This window comes from Xenopus laevis, chromosome 3L (assembly GCF_017654675.1).
Source record: "Xenopus laevis strain J_2021 chromosome 3L, Xenopus_laevis_v10.1, whole genome shotgun sequence".
NCBI classification, from domain to species: domain Eukaryota; kingdom Metazoa; phylum Chordata; class Amphibia; order Anura; family Pipidae; genus Xenopus; species Xenopus laevis.
Genome location: NC_054375.1, coordinates 30,081,619 through 30,103,120, shown reverse-complemented (window position 1 = coordinate 30,103,120; position 21,502 = coordinate 30,081,619). Strand labels below are relative to the sequence as shown.

Sequence of the window (21,502 nt, the reverse complement as noted above, 5' to 3'; positions counted from 1 at the left end):
TTAATTTTCAGGAAAATATATATTTGTATGCTTTGTAAGGTTACCACCTGTCCGGTTTTCCTGGTTACAGTCTGGTTTGAAACCATCTGCGGTTCCATAGCACGTAGAATTGCAGACAGGCAGGTAGGGAAGTTGGGAACACTCGCAACAGTCAGGGAAGCAATGTAACTGCGCAGTGCCTATGGGTTTAAGGGGCAGGCAGAGCAGCAACATTATTGTCTGGTTTTCAGAAGCGAGACTTTAAAAGCATGAAGATAAGAATGTGTTTTCAGCATGAAGAGGGTTGCTGCCTCCCCCCCCCACTATCACATGGTCCTAGCAATGAGGAAAAACTGCATTCTCAGCAAGCGTGCTGTCAAGCACGGGAACACTGGGGAATTTTGAGTCCCCAGTGCTCCTCAGGATGCGCCTGGGCTGGGCCGCCGTTAAAAATTTGCGGCCCTAGGCCCGGGCCTTTGTGGCCTCGCCACAAATCCAGGCCTGATAATGCTTATCTTGAGATTAACTCATCATGTCATTATAAGGCATTGAGGCAGGTTTACTAAAGGGCAAAGTGGCCAACACTAGCGTTAATTCAGCAGAAATCCCATCCGCAGAGACATCTAACAGGCGTAGAGGACCATTCTCTAGCAAACGAGACCGTCACTAGCGTTTGTTCGCACCCTATCGCCAGGTGACTTTTTACTCTGGCGAACGACCGTAACTGCAAGTTCCCTAAAATGCAAATTTTACAGAACGTTACCTCTTTTTCCAAAGTTTACTTCGCCACCTCAGACCAGACGAACTGCTAAAACGAGGCTACATCTTCCTCAATCTTATGTCAGTGATATCATATCCTGTGTGCTGGAAATGCATTAAAGTTGTAGAAAACGCTGCAAAAGACTAACAAAGTTTCACTAGGCAGAAATTAATGCTAGCGAAACTTCGTTATGAAACACTAGCACTGTCAATGTAAAGCTAGTGAAAATGCATACTACTAGTTCAAAAGTTTTTAAACCAGGAGCACTCCTCCAACTTCTCTCCATGCCGTGCTAAAACGTACCAAGCAGCCCCTCATTAAAGGCCTCATTAAATCGTAAAAGCAAGGAAGATACGGAGCACCAGGGTGATCTGTTCCAATAAAATGTTCATATCGTTAAAATACAGGAGCTTAAACCAGCTACTTTCTCAAAAGCCTACTAGTATAGTTCAAGTCTGTCAAGCTAAACTGAAAAAAAGAAAGATCAGTATTAGGGATGCACCAAATCCAGGATTCGGTTTGGGATTCGACCCTTTTCCAGCAGGATTCGGATTTGGCCGAATCCTTCTGCCAAGTCGCATTGAATCGGAATCCTAATTTGCATATGCAAATTAGGATTCGGTTCGGTATTCGGCCAAATCTTTCGCCAAGGATTTGGGGGTTTGGGCAAATCCAAAATAGTGGATTCAGTGCATCCCTAATCAGTATTACATTTTTATCTTGCTACCAAGATATTGTATCCTTATCTGTGCACTTTGTAGTTTTAGTTACAAACCTCAAATAATATGCTATACTACTATTGTTTTGTATGAAAGTTCAATTTTGCACTGTTTGCATAGTGCATTTTGCACTGTTGTTTATAGCATACCTCCCAACTGTCCCGTTTTCAGCGGGACAGTCCCGCTTTTGACAGCTCAACACGCAGTCACAGGTTTGTACTGGAAAGTCCCGATTTTCTCTGCACTGAACAGCAAAAAAAAGATAGTGTTTCTAACTTAATTGGCTTTTGGCAGAGAGCCCAGAACAGCCAGATAAGATACTTTGTAACAATTTTTAGATAAGCAAATAATTAATTGTAACACACATGGCCAATTTAGATAACAGGTCCATTGGGAGAAGTTAGACTCACAGCGTAAAGGGCAATTCACCTTCATTAACAAAACTGTAATAACTGAAATGGGCTAAAATGGGCGTGGTCAAAAATCACCGTGGTACGTGTGCCCAATTTTTGGTCCCTCTTTTTGCTTCCAAAATGTTGAGAGGTATGGTTTAGAGTTACTTAATAAAGTTATTTATTCAATTAACTATATGTGTATCATTATTCTTAATAATGGTCTTAGTAATCTATTCACAATGTAATTAATTGGTGACAAACAAGTTAAAATGTCCCACGGCACACATCTATTTGGCCGCTCTTTCTGTTCGGTTTTGGCATGAGCAAAGGGTAACCCTAATGTTTTGCATTCCGAATGCAACACAGTGTTTTTTTTTCTTGTGCATGTGTGTTAAATACTGTACATGCAAACAGAATAATGAATGATTAATACACTTACCCTAAGACCCTCATTCTGGTAACTTTGTGAAATACAGTCTGCTACCCCTTTATATTTAGCGGAATGAACACCATCTGCCTGAAGACGACTTTTTATTACATCCATTGGTGTTGCTGTCCCCCAGGATAATGCCCCTAGGGTAGAAAAAAATAAAAAGAGAAAATGTTATCATACTATCTGTGCTTTTAATTTTTACTGGACAATCTTCATGTCAGCACCCACCAGGTTAGTTCTTTCTTTCATCAGAGTGTCAGTGCCCAAAGCTTTAAATGCCCTATGCCCTTTCAGAATGTTAAGGAGGCCATATACTTGCCAATATTTGACAGTATGTGACCAATCAGCCTGCAGGTACTGCACACTTATATGGCACCTCCAACAGCACAACAAACAGTTTCTCTTCACTTCTTCATCTATTAATGCAACATGTACTGTCGGAGCATGGGGAAGGGGTTAACCTGGTGTCACAATAGCAGGCAATCTTAATGGGGAAACATACTCCATTTTAACTGGGCTTTACCTTCCATTTATTTTTACAGAAATAGGTAGTATGAAAGTGTGGTTTATACTCATAACACATAGGTGCATTATAGCACGGGGATGTTCCATATTCCATATAAAAGCTTTAGCTTGATTCAAAACCATTTGTATTTGTAACAATTCAAACATATCTGTTATGTTTAAATTTGGGGGTATTTCTCATTATAGGAGCAAAATTTGGGAATGGTTCTTGCAACAATATTTACATGATTTCATTATAAACCATTTTCAGCTGTCAATGTCCTACTTTTTAATGTCACTATGATACAACATAGCAACAAAGAAGAGAGCGGGCTACACAATGGAAATACTTTTGAATTTGCCGCACACCACTTACTTCACATTACCGGGTGCATCCACATCCCAGGCCGCTTCCAAGCCCAACACTGCAACAAAGTAGGGAAGAAGCACACCATTGGTGTGCTTCTTCCCTACTTTGGATTGCTACACAATGGAAACATAGTCAAGGCTGAATCTGCAGCCTATTCTAAAGCTAGGGAAAAAAACTATTTTGATACATTCAACCTTAAAATTCCTATTTGACAAATGGAAGGGGAACAAAATTAGGTATTAGTAAAATAAAATTATGTGTATTATCCTAGATGATGAAGATTACATTATTTATTGTATGATTAATTATACTGTATGTGTTTCAGTAGAAATACATTTGTGGCAGATTAACTAATTAACAAAGCAGGCTTTTTTTGGGGAAATTTGGCAAAATTACAATTTGCAGGGACATCGCCAATTTAAAAGGCGAAGCAGACAATTCGATAGCAAAAAAGCTGCGCTTGCGAAGCTTTGCTCTGTGTCGACCAGGCAAATTTTTACTCAGACGAGCGATCAAATCTGTTACCCTTTTTACCAGAGTCTGTTTCACAAGGTTATACCTTATGTCATTGACATCATATCCTGTATGCCAAAAAAAATCATTAAAAAACGCTTGCATTTTTTTACATTTTAATGTGGGATTATGTTTAAAACTTGCAACGGTTGAATTTTTTTTTTGTAAACTTTTTTAACCATTTGAAGCTCATGCCACATGTTTTAGGGTGGGCTCATGTCTAGGACAATAGAGGATCTCTTTTGTATTTAGTTTACTTCCTTGGACTTTTTTAATAATAAGTGACCATTTCCAGCAATTTTACCAACACTCACTTATAAAAACATATACTGTATATGACCTATATCTACCCACCATTTTTAAATTGACCTAAGCGTAAGTATGTTTTGCTGGAAAGAAAGTAACGTTAGAGAAAAGTCACTTGATTCATAAATGTTCACGCTGACAAAGATACACCAGCGAAACATTGGCAGCATTCATCTGCCGAAACGAAACTTCGGATTTTGATCAATATGCGCATTTGCTGCAAAATAACGTCTGATGAAGTTGCACAAAGTTTGGGAAAGTTACCCGAAGCAAAAATTCTCCTTTTAGTAAATTTGCCACAAAATGCATTATATTGACATTATAGGAAGCTCTTTCATGCTTTTACTTCTACATATATATGATGTTGAACCCTGTAGCAGACTCTTCAATTATCTTTCTGCTTGGTCCATCCACTAACCATCTTACAGTCAAATTTTATCACTGATGCCTGTTGCTAGGATTATTAAACCCTGGCAGCCATATAGCTGTTAAAATTCCAAGCCTGACAGTTGCACAGCACAAACGTAAATTTAAAAAAACAAAAAATGAAGACCAATTCCAAATTGTTCTATACATCATACTAAAAACAAAGTGAACTACACCTTCATTTACCATTAAAAAGAAAAAGAAAACCAACCACAAATTATCCTTTAAAATAATGTTTACATTTTGTATGCATCTTTTATGATTGCCTCTTTACAATACAGGCTTATCTGAAATGAATATGTTATTGCCGTCATTGAAGTTGTACCTGCCATCCCACCAGCAATCCAAACACAAAAGGAACTGGGTGCTCTGTGCTGGTCTGAAGTAATCCATTCACATAGAAAGGTGTAAGGGATAAAGTATAAACAGTAACCAGGAATGTCTCTAAGAAGCATAGCGCCAGCACCACGGTACATCCCTGCAATGCCTTCTTGCTTTAAGATACAATTCATACAATGTATTGGACCATTGTACACTGTATTCCACGGTCTTCTTCCTGTACATGAAAAGATTTTTAAAAACTATCAAGAAGTTATAGTTAAAGTAAAAATGTGCAAGGAATAGAAAATGTTGATTAAAGGAGTTTTTCCACCTTCCAACACTTTTTCGCTTCCATTTGAGAAAAACAGATTTAATACATGGCAAGCAATTTTTTTTAAAAAATCTTTATTTTATAATATTGAGGCTATTGTGATACTAACACCTACAATTAGTGTAGATATTGGTATATATACTATAGTTACATATGTGAGTGCATAAATAGATCGGTATAAGTATGTGCCACTGGAGTTCATTTGAAGGGGTTGAATTCAATGGACTTTGGTCTTTTTAAACCAACTTAACTATGTAACTGTATGGTGGGGTAGTGAGTACCTGCTGTTGCCTATAAGAGAGGGCATGCCTTCCAATAGAAAGTAAATTACTTTATCTGACCGTAAAGTAGAAGGAAAGCTGCCACACCCCAGTGATCCTAGTTGCTTACATACTAGGCTGGTGCTTCTCCTCAAAAAAACATACACAGAGGGGGTTATTTATCAAAAAGCCTAAAATATCTCATTATTTTCTGAAATATTCTCCGCACAGGTTATTTCCCCTTATTTATCAATACATTTTCCAGAAAAATTACAGTGCAGGAAAAAAACTTAAAAAAAAAAATGTACGAAAATTCTAATCGTACATATTTTTTGGATTTTCCGCCCGAAAACTCAGATTTGTTTTGGATTTTTTGCCAGAAATTCAAGCTTTTTTTTTTTTTTTTCAAAAGATTTGGATTTTATATTCAAAAAACTAAGATTTTTTGAGTTTTTGGAATTGGGACTTTAATAAATAACCCCCAGAGTGTCATGACACCATCTTCTTGTATTCTCCCTAGTGTCCCCTCTGCCAGTTCTAGGAAGGTTCATGTGCAGTACAGAATGATTGTTGAGATGGTGGTGGTGTGGGCGGTGCCTAACAATTTTCCATTAACTTTACCTTCCCTTTACTTTAAAGTTTACAATTTTGACTTAAAGTAAACATTAGTGAATATTACTTTACATAATTATAACATGCATGATTTTAAAGAATGGTTTCCTTCCTACCTGTAATGATTTCTTGGGTTTGTATTTGCAGTCTTATCTTTACCAAGTCAACAGGTCCTCCTATCCCTACAGAAAGGGACCCTGATAACATGCTGGCAACAGTCAAGTCAAATAGGTCCGACGACTGGCAAGTGCTTTTACCCCGGTACTGGCTCAGTAGTCTCAGAGTGTTACTGAAGACACCAAATACCACGGAGTTGTAGACTGCAATGCTGGCCAGTGGGAAAGACATTCCTTTAAAGAACCCGGTGACCTGACAGTAAAACAAAATATACTTTTATTAAAAGCAAGATTAATTGCTTACTAAAGGGCAACTTGAGCCTGAATTTAATTAGGCTAGAACTGTTCTTTATGCGCTGGACTTACAGTAATCAGCAGAGCAATTTTACATGAATTGTAGAAATGTATATTGCAGAGAAGCAACTATTTGAACCTCCCTAAATTTTTTTCGAATGTAATTGTTCTCCAATGTAAACCCAAGGTGCAGATAAACCTCAAGGCTCAACATATGAAACACCAATCAGAACGCTGTAGCCAGTCTTATAATATTTAGCTGCAAAATGTGGGGGTGTCATATTTTCTGTGCTCTCAGGGTCCCACTTGGGCACATTTGCAATACAGCATGGCTTTCATAATGCACATGTTCCAAACACACGTTACATGTATGGGACCTGTTATCCATAATGGGGTATTTCCAGATAACAAATATTTCTGTAATTTGGATCTTCATTAGAAAATCATGTAAACATTAAATAAACCCAATAGGCTGGTTTTGCTTCCAAATACCTTAGTTTGGATCAAATACAAGGTAATGTTTTATTATTACATAGAAAAAGGAAATAATTTTTAAAAATTTGGATTATTTGGATAAAATGGAGTAAATGGGAGACGGCCTTTCCATAATTCAGAGCTTTCTGCATAATTGGTTGGTTGTAAACAACAGGCACATCACAAAGAGTATTTGGTGTGCAACTTATGTTCCTGCTGATGCTATGCATGCTTACTTTTGACATAAATAACACAATTATCTAACAACTGGCTGGCCATGATATCATTAATAAAAGTTCAGTATTTAGTACATACAGTTTGCAGATGTTCTGCAATCCATACATACACCATTTTTCATAGCTTGAGAAAGAATGAAGCAATAAAAAGTGAAGTTTGTGGTTAACTAGGTCAGGTTATACACCTAATTCATTAGCAAGAATCCTACTCACATTTTCATTCTTGCAAATAGTAAAAATGCAATTCAATGTATTTCCATAACCTTTTCCAACTTGTAGGCGAGCCTGTAAAACACAATATAGAGAAAAAAATGAAAGCAACTTATATATTTTTTTTACAGCAACCATTGGTAGAATAATATAAGATGGGGATCTAAAGCTTCCTTGATTAGCAGTGAATGAAATTGCAGTGTTGCACTTTGTGTAACAGGAAAACTTTGTGGAAATGCATTGGAATCAATGGGAAGGCAACATTAGAAGGCTCTAAGGCTCTCAATAGCAAACACACTTCCCTACATTGTGAGGGAAGCTCCTTTCCACTATGTTACAGCTGTTCATTATATAGAAAAAAACTTGAACCATCTAGATATTCTTTGTCCCAGTTGCTCAGGCCAGAAATCCTGCATTCAGCTGTCTCTCCAGAGCGCCATGAAGAAGCAGATTTAAAGACAATGGGCAGATCAATGTTGTCTACTGGGAGTTTTTTTTCTCCCAGCAAAACAAGCCAAAACATTTTCCACAAGAGTGATTCTCTTTCACCAAATATACAGGTATGGGACCGGTTATCCTTAATGTTTGGGACCTGGGGCTTTTCCTTTTTTCGGTAATTTGGATCCTTATTTTAAATCTGATAAAAAATAATTTAAAAACTAAATAAACCCCACAGGATTGCTTTCCCATCAATAAGCATTTCATTTACAGTATCTCAGTTGGGACCAAGTACCAGGCTCTGTTTTGTTTCATAAAATTGTTTATTATTTGATTAAAATAAAGTCTACGGGAGATGACCCTGCCATAATTTAGAGCTTTCTGGATAACAGGTTTCTGGATAATGGGTCCTTTAATTTATCTATGTTAATCCTTTATCCATTTAGCCTTTGCAGCAAAGTGGTATTCCAAGTACTTTAGAAGAGAATTTGTGTTATGTTTCACTGCATGCTCCACATAGTGGCAGAATTTATGCATTTTTAAAATGTTTGAGTTCTGTTGAAGTATATACATGGTTAAAGGAGGCTCTTAACATTAAATAACTGCTAAAACAGGGCCGCGTCCCTATTTAAATATAGGCACCCTAGCGCAAATGCCTGGGGCAGCAGCTTTAAAGGAGAAGGAAAGCGACCGAAGCGTATTGCCAATAGATTAGCCACAAAAGTGCAAGCTATAAATCTATATTTATTCTGCAGAATGCTTTACCATACCGAGTAAACAGCTGTAGAAGCTCTCTCTCTTTGTTTAGGATAGCAGCTGCCATATTAGCTTGGTGTGACATCACTTCCTGCCTGAGTCTCACTTGGTCACTGATAGCTCTGGGCTCAGATTACAGCACGGAGGGGAGAGGAGCAAACTGAGCATGCCCAAGCCCTGCCCTGGAGGTTTAAGCTGAAAACAGGAAGTCTGATACAGAAGCCCATGAGTACACAATAGAAGGAAAGAAATGCTGTGTTTCTTTTGACAGAGGACTCAGAGCAGAATTACTTTGAGGATTTACTGGTGTATTTATATAGGCCTTTCTGATAAAGCTTACTTAATTTTAGCCTTTCCTTCTCCTTTAAATGGGAGGCCCTCAGGTGCCTATATAACAATGTAATTTTCTAAAAAATATAAAAGAAACTGTACCCCAATTGCCGCCATTCCTTGCTGTCTAAATCCGGTGGTGGAGTTGTGGGGGTGGGCCTGGTTGTGGCGCATTGGGTGGAAAAAATGGTACAAAATGCAGCCCTGCCCTTTAATGCTAAACCAGCATTTCTAATTTCAAGCAGATGGATTTACAAGTCTGTAGATGAAAAACTTACAAGTCTGTAGATGAAAAACTATCTGCTACAGCCCTCAGCCTAGCTCTGTCTTGATTTTCTACTTAAAGAGTGAATGATTAATCCATCTCTCAGGCAGTGAGCTGCTGGCACATTTGGGACAGGGTCTGCTTGCACCATTAGTTATAGGGGTGGTTCACCTTTAGGTTTAATTTCAGTGTTTAGCCAGTTCTAAGCAACTGTTCAACTGGTTTTCATTATTTTTTATTGTTTTTAAATGATTTGCCTTTTTTTTAGTCTTTCCAGCTTTCAAGTGGGGGTCACTAACCTCATCTAAAAAAAAATGCTTTGTAAGGCTACACATTTATAGCTATTGCTACTTTTTATTACTTACGTTTCTATTCAGGCTATCACCTGTTCACATTTCAGGATCTCATTCAAATCAATGCATGGTTACTAAGGTAATCTGGACCCTAGCAACCACGTTTGCCAAAATTGCAAACTGCAGAGCTTCCGGAATAAAAATCTAAATGATGCAAAATCCACAAACAATAAAAAATAAAAACCAACTGCAAATTCTCACATAATATGACTATATCATACTAAAACTTAACTCAAAGGTGAGCAACCCCTGTATTAACATTGGCAGTTACAGGAAATACATAAACATATTGCACAGAGACTGATACTCTGTAAAAACCAATATTTACTAAAGCAGAACAGGCAGATCCTTAGGACAAAATGTCAACTGAACGGTGAATGTCAGAAACCCAATCAAAGCCCAGAACTGCAGTTCCACCCAATGATCTTTGCTGCACTGCACGAGGCTAAAATAAACACAGGATGAAACATTTATTGTCAGTGTGACAGGTTTGCCTTTCCAACTTCCAACATTCATTCCTACTTCTTCAATTGAAATAGCTTTTTAAATATCACAAATTTGTGAATATATGTGTGCACACTCTGGGGCAGAAGTGGCCGTTGCTAGTGACAATTCACCAGAAGTCTCATCCATAGGGACATGGCCAATTTACTTACATGTGTAGACGCCAATTCACTAGTTTCCTTCGCCACCTTAGACCAGGCAAAGCTACATGCTCCTCAATCTTACTTCAGTGACATCATATCCTGTATGCCGAAAATGCATTAAAGTTGTAAAAAATGCTGGTGTCTTAATTTTTTAAAGCGGGATTGCCTTCAAAAGTCCAAACTATTGAATATTTTAGTGTTATTTTTTTTTCAACCAATTTGATGGGCACAGTGCCGGACTGAGATGCCAGGGGCCCACCAGAAAACCTAAGACCGTGGGCCCACCTTTCAAATTATTATTCCTCCTCTCCTCACTCAACGTCTTTATTCTCCTAGTATTTTATATATACTTACAATTATTTAGCATGTTCCCCCATAAAGAAATAGGGAATGACCATGAAATACGCCAAATGATTAGAAGCAAAAGGGCCCACTGAGACCTGGAACCACCGGGAGTTTTTCTGGTATCCCGGTGGGCCAGTCCGACACTGGAGGGGCATGCTACATTTGTTTTAGGGTGGGCTCATGTCTAGGGCATTAGAGGATCTCTTTTGTGTTTATTCAGGTTCCTTGGACATTTGTTATAATAAGTGGCCACTTCAAGCATTTGCACCAAAATCTCTAATAAAGACGTCTATTCAACCTATATGTACCCACCCTATTCAAATTCAAGTGTAAGAGTACTACCGAAGTTTCTTAGGCAGAATTGAACGCTAGCGACAGATCTCTAAGAAATGCTTGCACTGACGAATTAATGCTAGCGAAGCTTCACCAGTGTTCAGCTGTCCAGACGCAACTTTTCCTTTTAGTGAATTAGCATAGCGGTAATGAATTTATGCCTGCCAAAGTGGTTCGTAGTGTGGCGGAGTGTTCACCGGGGGAAAATTCGCCCTTTAGTGAATTCCCCCCATGTGTTCAAGTTAAACCACAATTTTGGTGGCAGTTAAAAAAATTTAACAAGCTCCAAATTTAAATCACTGATATGTTAATACTATATATGCACACGACCCCCACACTCTTATCCAAACACCCATCTCATTTGTGAATATCTGTGTGCAGTGTGCATACCACTGTGATTCACAAAAAAGTGCTGTGCAAACCTTATAAATGACCACCACTATCTTTTAATTGATATAGTACCCTGTTACACACTAAACTCAATTTTCCATTAGGAGCCAACTATATACCGCATTTATATTTTTGGCAAAAGTGAGGAAACAATAAGACACAATAAGGCTCCTTGTAGGTAGTTCGCAGGTTGGAAGTGAACTCTGGACCATAGCCATGAAAGACAGCAGTAGTAACCACTCACTTACTATAGTCAACGTACCACCCATGACTCCTATGAGTGTCTGCATAAAAGGACAATATCAATGACCTCTTACCATTTCATAGTGATACCCAGAATTGCCTTCAGAACCTAAATTTTCTTCTATCCATGCCTCATCACCAACAAATATGTCTCTTGATTGGCCGCCTCCTCCTCCTCTGACACCTACCAGTCCCTCCAATGGCAGCCCCACATGATACCCTATATTATCATCCAGTCATGTATTTAAAAAGGTACTATCTAACTGCAGCAGGATCACCCTTGCCTCTTTAAAATGTAAGGAAATTGATCTGTATAGTTAATACACTGAAAGCCTTCTTAAAACAGAAGATGTTTACAAGCCTCATGCTACACATATAGAAGTGGCCTCAACAGGGACATATTTACCATATAGGCACTCAAGGGCCTGTACCTAGGGTGGCAGCTTTAAGAGGGAGGCCCATGGATGTAAATACGATATTTGCAAAAAAATCCCAGCCGACCATAAATATTCCCATGAAATCTGGGGGCAGAGGTGGAGGGTTATGGGGTATCGGGTAAAAGTCACGTCACAAGCATATACAGTACATTGTGGCGTCACTTCCACTGATATCATGCACATGCACCAATGGATCCAAAGTGGTCCTTTGCCGCCCTGGTAGGAATGCAACCCTGGCCCTTAAACAAAGAATAAGGGATTGAAGTTGTTACTCTGGCAGTTATGTAATGGGGCATGCAAATGACACCTTAATGTCCTTGTGGGAAAGTAATGTGCAAAATGTCATGCTTAATAGCACAGCTAAAGCCTGCAATCTCCAACCATAGTCTCAAGTGCCTGAGCCACCAGGTGTACAGTATTGCACCGTTTAAGGTACAACCATGGAGAACCTGCAGCCATGGAACTGGTGATACAACTTGCAAATTAAAAATCCAGCCCTAGTTGCAAAGCACAGCACTGTTGGATAACTGGTGATTACTGTTCGCTGTAACTAGAGTGTCTGAATGACAGAAAAACTTTCCAGGGGACACCCATGTGCCACCCTCCTACTGCTCTTTGGGATGCATTAAAAATATTACATTGCATTTAATTCAGATGGGCCCTACACACAGTGTTACCCCTAGATGCCCCCACCCTGCTTCCCGCTTGAGCAGCATTACATAGGAGATCAGCTAGGAATGGAGGATTTGTAACAACTGCAGAGGGAGCAGATCAAAACAGGCTGATTTGTGACCAACGTTTTCAGACAAGTTTGCTGTGTCTATTGACTCTGGCTCCTGTTGCTATTGCCACTTTCAGAAATATTTCAGTGAACTGCAAGCAGTGTAATAATTGTTACATAATGTTTGTTACAAAATACAATAAGGGGGCCATTTAAGGACACCATGAACTCAAGTGCAATAGTACTAAGGTGCACAAAGCTTCCACCTGTCCCTTAGAAATAAAGTGATGCCAAACATCACTTTGGAACTCATGTTTCTATTCAGTCCCTCTCCTAGTCATATTCCAGTCTCTCTTTTTACACAATGCATGGTTACTAGGGACCCTAGCAACCAGATTGCTAAACATGCAAACTGGAAATCTTCTGAATATGAAGCTAAATATCACAAAAACTATAAATAATAAAACACAATTGCAATTTGTCTCCAATGCCTTTCACAAATGTTTCAGCGAGGCAAAACAGGACAGATTCTCTCACTACTACCCATCAGTAAATAGCATTCATCATCTTATGTGTCTGATACAGGTAGAATAATGAGCATAGTTGGGTTATTGCACTGGGGCAAATATGTTATTAAGTGATAATATGCATAAGGATCTGTGCCAATATAGTATCCTGAATGTGTATTTAAATTCAGAAAGAGTGTAAACCCTGCTTGAAAACAAAACAGAGTAAACCTTTAATTTACTGTATGTTTTAGAAGAGAGGAGGCTTGGAAAGAGCCATGGGCAGGCTCATAGGGAGGTTACTAGTAGGTAAGGTAAATTAAGGTTAATCTCATTTTCATATGAGTGGAAAAATACAGGAGTTGTCTTCTCTATATCTTGCCAACAGGGGGAACCTGATACTGGCATGGTTGTCAACAGCCATTTACACTTGGTGCATCATCACCAGTTAAGCCTCCCTCTGACAACATGCCATTACTATACTATTTCACATACCTTTATTGTCTGCAGTCTGTATTTTATCGCATAGGCTCATTTAATCATAATCTGCCACTTTACACGAAGTGTTAAAATCATATATAGCATACTTCTAAATACTTCTAAAGATGTTTACCATTATTAAAGAGGTGGTTCACAAAGTTAACTTTTAATGTTTTAGAACGGCCAGCTCTAAGCAACTTTTCAATTGCTTTTTTTTCAATGACGTGCCCCCCAAGGGGGGTCCCCATCTAAAAACATATGGTCTATACAGCTACAAATGTATTGTTATTGCTACCTATTATTTATTATTCATCTTTCTATTCAGGCCCGCTTCTATTCTTATTCCAATAATTTGGACTTTAGCAAGCCGATTGCTGAAATTACAAACTGGAGAGATGCTGAATAAAAAGCTTAATAACTCAATCAACATAAATAATAAAAAATGAAAACCAATTGCAATTTGTCTCAGAATATCACTCCTTACATCATACTAAAAGTTAACTCAAGGTGAACAACCTCTTGAACTATTTAGGCAGTTTACGATCTTGTGCACCCATTTGACAAATATTATAATATTATATAAGTCTAATTTTAGTTTCCAAAATCAGTTAACTTCAGACAATACACGCGGAGCTTGAGATGCTTTATGCTTTATGTAACAGGGAAAGTATACCTTAACTGTGTCCAGCGGGTGTCCTACAATAACACTAGCAGCGCCTGCAGACAAAATAAAAGTCTTTTTTAAGCATAAATGTATTAGATTGGAATGGAAATGTCTCTGCTGCTGCTTTGTACTTTATTGCTTGCTCAGCAAAACTCTCCTTAATATACAAATAGTACATAGTGAGTTAGGCTGAAAAAAGACACACGTCCATCAAGTTCAATCTTTTAAGTCTATATATAACCTGCCTAACTGCTAGTTGATCCAGAGGAAGGCAAAAAAACCCATCTGAAGCCTTTCCAATATGCCTCAGAGGGGGAAAATTCCCTCCTGAGTGACAAAATGGCAATCGGACTAGTCCCTGGATCAACTTGTACTATGAGCTATCTTCCATAACCCTGTATTCCCTCACTTGCTAAAAAGCAATCCAACCCCTTCTTAAAGCTATCTAATGTATCAGCCTGTATGTTATCAATATACATTAATAAATATTGAATGGGAATCTAGGTGACTAGTACTTATCTTAGAAAAGTCTTAGTCAAAGGCTTGTATTAATCCACCTTAAAGAAGACAGCGTAGACCCTTACCTCCTAGGTATCCAGCCGCAAAGTCCTCTGCCTGAATCCTTCCCATATTTTATATCGATTTGCTGTGTCTCTGCTGTTTGCAGCTATGTTTAGAGCCAGCTACATTGCCGCTGAGGGTGTATTGGTTTTCATTCAGTCCAAAGGTAATGTGCAATACTTTCTGCTGCCAGCAATGGTTTACTGTTGAAAACTGAAAACTTGCTCTGTTACTTTGGAACTATCAGTTTTTTTTTAAACATAAAGACCATTGATTTTAAAGTTGAGGAACAGGTTCTTGAAAATGTCACAGTCATTTTGTTCGTTCTCATACATTAATTGTATGCGGTTTGATGAAATGCAATCTCTTCATTTGATATCTTCACAATCATTTGGTGAGTCAGCTCCCAACCCTTCTCCAGTTAGATTTCACTGGCATCTAGCTATTATCAGTGGCGTTACTACATGTTACTGGGCCCCATAGCAAATTCATTTTAGGGCCCCCAATATATCCAGAGGTTGCCCTGTTTTACCAATATACTGTATATTGAAATTGCTCATTAATTAGGGTCTATTGGGCCCATGTACCTTATGGGCCCCCTTGCAGCCGCAGGGTCTGCTTCCTCTATAGTTACTCCCCTCGTTATTTTCCTTCCACGTTGGCATCTAGCTAACATCCTTACAGTTTTATGCAATTGAAAATGCTACACTATGATCTACTTTACTTGTTTTAATTTAATATTGATTTTCTTTTCTTAATGTAATTTAACTACCATGATTAAGAATGAAGCTCTAGGCAATGGAAGTGTAAATAGTTACGAGGAACAGCTCCGGAGCCAAACTCTGCTCGTCTTTGGCACAACTCAGAATCTTGGCTTCTGTACTATACGGTACTTACAAATTTGCACTGCACGCAGCTCAGATATGTCACGTGTAGCCATAGCTAGATTATTGTAGTACCGTACCTGGGCTTCTATGAATGTATAAAAAAATTACATTTTGTATGTGGTTTATAGGGTATGTATTGATAAATTCTGGAAGCAAGGCAGACAATTCATTTCTAAAGTTAATTCCTCCCTACCAAGTTCTCTCCAACAAACTACTTTATCCCTAAACATGGGTGACAATAGGCAAACTGGCATGTTAGTAGCCCTACCTTGTAATCACTGGGGTGGATTAGATTGGGCATAAACATTTTATCCCAAGTCAATTCTAAGCAACTTTTCAATTCTTCTCCGTTATTTATTTTAATTTTTTTATAGTTTTTTAATTATTTGCCTTCTTCGGAGTCTTTCCAGGTTCAAATGGGGTCACTGACCTCATCTAAAAAACAACGGCTCTGAAGGCTACATGTTTATTGTTATTGCTACTTTTTATTACTTTGTATTTTATTATATTCATATTCCAATATCTTATTCAAATCAATGCATGTTGCTAGGGTAATTTGCAAACAAATTGCTGAAACTGCAAACTGGAGAGCTGTTGAATAAAAAGCTAAATAACTTAAAACCACAAATAATAAAAAAAGAAAACCAATTGCAAATTGTCTCAAAATATCACTCTGTACATCATACTAAGGAGCAGATTTAACAAAGGTCAAGGTGAATTTTTAATTTGAAAAAAAATCGAATAACGAAATTTATCATGTACTGTCTCTTCAACTTTGACCATTCACCATCTAAAACCTGCAGAATTGCTGTTTTAGCCTAAGGGGAACCTCCTACAACCTATTTGGAGTCAAATGGTGGACTTTAAAAACCATTTTTTTGGGGAAAAACTTCGAATTCCATCAAATGCAATATCCATTCTCGATTCGTACGATTCAACTTCGGCCAATTCGACCTATTCGAAAACGGACCTATTTGACCCGAAAAAAACATCAACTTAATTTCGGTTGGTCTTTTTGATTTCAAATTTCGAAGTCTTTTCAATTCGATATTGGACCCTTGATAAATATGCCCCTAAAAGTTTACTCAAAAGTGAACCATTTAAAAGCTGACCCCAGCAATCACTTAGAAGAAGGTGGGAGATCCTCTATTTTTAGGAACTTTTGATCCCCTAATCAAGCTTTAATGCTACAATTGCATTTGTTTTATTCCAGCTTTGTAAAGGCAGTCATCAGTGTGTAAACTGCACAAGAGTAGGGTAAAAACATTGCCAAGTCTCCAGCTTAGTAAAAAGCACCCCGTGGTTCAACCAATTCATTAAAAGATTTGAATAGACTATACATATTGAAGAATTGTTCATTTTGAGTGTGTATTTACAAAAAAGATAAATATCCCTCTAAGAATCCCATGCAAAAGGAGAGAGCGATGACATTTTCCGCTTGCGAACTGTGGTGAGTTCTGTTTCACCCTTGATCATCTCCCGGTTCTTGAAAATGAAAACAAGAGGACTCAGACATAAACATTGGTAAAAATGACCTTATGTTACCTTTGCATTTGGACTAAGAAGTCAGATTTTTACATCACACAGAGCAAGAATCCCAACCTCTCACTGTAGACAAGACCTATTTATGGAGGAAACTCAATACCAGGCTGTGCTGTACATAGTAGCAGGTGCCTAGAGTATGATATTGCCAACAGGGTGAACTGAGAACTAGTGAATATTCATTGGTGGGCTGTGCATACACCCAGAATCAGGATTTGAAATAGTCAGGGGAAGTAATAAGTGAATTCAACTAGCTTAAGATATTTGATAATATGAGCTACTTGAGATGTAAGATTTTGTTAAGCTGATCAAGTTGTTAATAAAGTTGGAGGAAATAACCCAAGGAGGAAGTAAAGGGGTGGCGGCCATTATGGCAGTGCTAGAGATAGGGAAAGAAGCTGGGTTGTTGTGGAGGGTGAGATCAGGCAGGGGCAGCAATTTTGTGTTAGGCCAGAGTGGAGCACATGAGTTGTTGATATAATAAAGCTGAGCCTTCCATATTTTCACCTTTAAACCTCACAGCATGACAGTCTGCTTGGCTGTTCCTCCATTGAACTATACAGGCAGGTTAGAAAAACCTCTGCCTAATTGAGCTGAGCTTGGTAACCTGGCCAACAGAAAAACAGTTTGTTGCACACTGATGTCCATATGAGGAGACTGCAGGAGTGATTTAGCTGCAAGGGATAAAACAATAAGGGGTGCTAAACCCGTGCCCTTAGTGCTCATTTACATAGACATTTGAGAGCAGCTTCTGCCTGGCACTGGATTCAATACAATGGGCAGTTCTGAGAGTCGACCACAACCCTATATGAATTGTTTGCCATTGTATGCCTCGAGTGGCACCTTAGGGGATGGGCAGAAATGGAGCTAATTCTAAACTTTTCATTTGGTCTTAATTTTTTATTTTGTATAGTTTTTTTTTTTAATTATTTCCCCTCTTCTTCTGACTCTTTACAGTTTTCAAATGGGGGTCACTGATCTCATCTTAAAAAAACAAATGATCTGTAAGGCCCCATTTATTGTTATTGCCATCTTTTATTACTTGTTTTTCTATTCGGGTCCTCTCCTATTCATATTCCAACCTCAAATCAATGCATGGTTGCTAAGGTAATTTGGACCCTAGCAACCAGATTGCCGAAATTGCAAACCGGAAAGTTGCTGAATAAAATACTTAATAAATCAAAAACCACAAATATTACAAAATAAAAACTAATTGCAAATAGCACTGTCTACACCATACTAAAGTTTAATTTAAAAGTGAACAACCCCTTTAATGGGGAGGCAAAGGCAAACGTAAAGACCTGCACTTGTAGATACTCAGCAAAAATAGGTTTAAACCATCTAGTTTTTGCAAGTTGCCCATGCATTGCAAATGAGTCCATAAGTATCTTCAAAAAAATGAATAGTTTTACTTGATGTCAACTGTGAGGGATTATAAACATTATATATAGCACAAGAATGTGGTTCTCTTACCTACCTGCAGGTCAGGGTGGAGCATAATATAAAACAATGGGTTTTTGGTCGTTTGTCTACAACTACATCCCCTGGGCAATCACTCCCCCTGCCCCCATGTTAGTTACCCTACTGTAAATAATCAAATAACAGCATTTAATACAGGGAGTCATTATACGGACAAACTACTAGTAGTACAAATACTACAAGACATGTTTCAGATAATTTAAGCATTAAGTAAACCCAATAGGATTGTTTTGCTTTCAAAGTACAGTACAAGGTACTGTTTTATTATAAAAGTGAAAAAGACAATCATTTTTAAAAATGTGAATTATTTGTTTATAATGTAATCTATGGGAGATGGCCTTCCCATAATTTGGAGTTTTCTGGATAACAGGTGTCTGGATAATGGATCCTATACCTGTAATAGATTTTTGCAAAACATATTTCTATTGCTGCTAGAACCCTCTTATTTTGCTCATTGCTGTCAGATTCTGCATGAGAGAGCACACAGTCCATTACAAAAAAGTTATATAATGCATACCTCCCAAATATCCCAAGAGGGGCAGTCCCTCTTTTGACAGCTCAACCCGCAGTCCCTCGTTTGTACTGGAAAGTCACGATTTTCTCTGCACTGAACAGCCAGAAAAAGAAACAAAGTTTCTAACTTAATTGGCTTTTGGCAGAGAGCCCAGAACAGCCACAGCAGCAGATAAGATACTTTTGTAACAATTTCAAAAGCAAATAATTGTAACAATATCAGATAACAGGTCTCTTGGGAAACGTTCGACTCACAGCTTAAAGGGCAATTCACCCTCATTAGCAAAACTGTAATAACTGGGGGAAAAACACAGAAATCTGTTCAAACTTTCATAACCTGCCAAATTTTGTAAAATGAACATGGTAATTTGGGGGCGTGACCACAACAATGGGCGTGGTCAAAACATTTGCAGCGCTGCGCAACTTTTTTGTCCCTCTTTTTATTTCCAAAATGTGGGGAGGTATGATTTAAGGTAAAAGATGGTAAAATATTTATTGAAATGCATAGGCCATTTTAATATGCTCATTGCATTATCTTTGAGAATACATACCCCCCCTTTAAAAGGTTACACAGGGAACAATAACACAAGCAGGTACCCCATGGCACTATTACCCGATATAAACTATCTGTGGAACAGATTATATAAAAAAAGATTGTCATTCAAAGGAGTCCCTTGACGGCCTTCAGTTGAAAAGCTTCGCTCTGGACAATAAGAAATACTGTAACTCACTGCATAGAGTAAAAGAACATCTAACAGGTCCAAGAAGAGAAAAATAGGGGGGGTACAGGAGTTGCGCTGGCACATGGACTATTCTTTAGCATCCTATTTCTTATTCAGTGGACAAGTGTGTAGCCCTGTGTCTGTGAATAGAGTTTAAGCTAAGAGGTAATGTAACAAAGATATAAAGCTTGCTTTAGTTCTAGCAACCCATTGTGATCAATGATCCGAAAGACTATACTGGATTGCTGTTTGAAATCAATCATTCAGTTCGTTTCTATGGATTTATAGACCTGGAACAAGTTATTAAATTGATGTTACAATGCTGCATAAATAGCTTTAACCATATTTCTATAAGCAGGGCTACAAGTATACAGGAGTGGATTAATTGCCATGAACAGACCGGTTGGGAATGATCTCCCTCCCCCCCTCTCTCAGCATTATCATTGTATTAAAAAGGAAGACAATGCCTCATTGTAGCTACATTTTTAAAAAAAAGTCCAGTTGGTGTCACTTATGGACCATAAGTTATGGCATTCAGCATGACGTGTGCACCCTATTCTTTCAGTGCAACAGTGCTATAGTATTAGGCTTGTCCTGCATCAGTAGGTGCAACTAGGTATAATTTGGAACAGAAGGCAGTGGCACTGAGCACAACTAATGGAAGTGCAAGTGGCCTGTGCTGACACAATCACCTTTGATAAATGGGATTTTTCATGCAACTGACTGCACTCGCTGTAGTAAACAGCCTCTATTATCTTTCATCTTACCACTTTTCAGGGTTCCCAAATGAATGGAAGAATATAGATGTGTTGTTTATTATCTGACAAAGACCTGTTTATTCATCGTTTCCATAAAACCTGGCGTGTCGGGTAAATAAGTGTGGCAATTCCAAGACATAACAGTTTTATTATTACAGTATTATTACATAGCAATAAGGATACTGGGGCCTGTTCAGAAAATCCCAATTCCCCATTATTTGGAAAGCAAATCAGCAAACACACACGTGGAAAAGAGAAAAAAAGTTCTTGTCTGATAGGTGCAGAATTCTTCAAATGCCCAAATGTTTTGTGGTATTAATAAAGTAATTTAAGAGATTAAAGGGTTCATTTACATTCTTAGGTACAGTGAACAAAGTGCAATTTCAAGCTCAATTGGTGTGTGTTTTCCCTACAGTACAGCATTTTGCCCAGAACTCCATCAGCACTACATTCACAAAGGGCCATTGCACCTGCACAATTGGGTAAAATTCGCTAAAATTGAACGCAATTGCATAGAAGTCTGCCTGCGTCATTTTTGAAGTTTGTTATCCGAATCGTATTTCATACATGACATTTTTAGCTGTGGAATGACTAGTCATTGAGCCCCACCACAAGCTCATTGGGCCCCTAAACATATGAAAAAACTTGTACAAACATATGTGTAATTGTGTATCAAACAATGACAGGGAGGACACTGTGATGGGACAGGTAGATGGGGTAGGATTTAAACAAAGGGCAGATTCCACTGACCCCCAATAAACTGACTGTTAATTAGCATATCAATTTATGGAACTCTTTCTATGAGCTGCTTATTATAGAGTAACCTTAACCGATTATATTGCACACACAAGGGTTATAACCAAAAATGGTAGC

At 38.2% G+C, this 21,502-nt stretch overlaps 1 protein-coding gene across 2 annotated transcripts in view; it reads right to left on the bottom strand.

Moving 5' to 3' along the window:
- The window catches only part of slc25a48.L (solute carrier family 25 member 48 L homeolog), a 91,761-nt gene that overhangs the window by 5,272 nt on the left and 64,987 nt on the right, over positions 1-21,502 (bottom strand). Inside the window, exons 1-6 of one of the 2 annotated variants that reach the window (XM_041586073.1) lie at positions 14,752-14,994; positions 14,177-14,220; positions 7,263-7,334; positions 6,046-6,298; positions 4,731-4,961; positions 2,293-2,426 (exon numbers count right to left, since the gene is read on the bottom strand). In XM_041586073.1, coding sequence (XP_041442007.1) covers positions 2,293-2,426; positions 4,731-4,961; positions 6,046-6,298; positions 7,263-7,334; positions 14,177-14,220; positions 14,752-14,797 — 780 coding nt within the window. In that variant the 5' untranslated portion in view covers positions 14,798-14,994. Of the gene's footprint in view, positions 1-2,292; positions 2,427-4,730; positions 4,962-6,045; positions 6,299-7,262; positions 7,335-14,176; positions 14,221-14,751; positions 14,995-21,502 lie in introns of those variants that run through there. The other variant, XM_018252021.2, reaches the window with a different exon arrangement.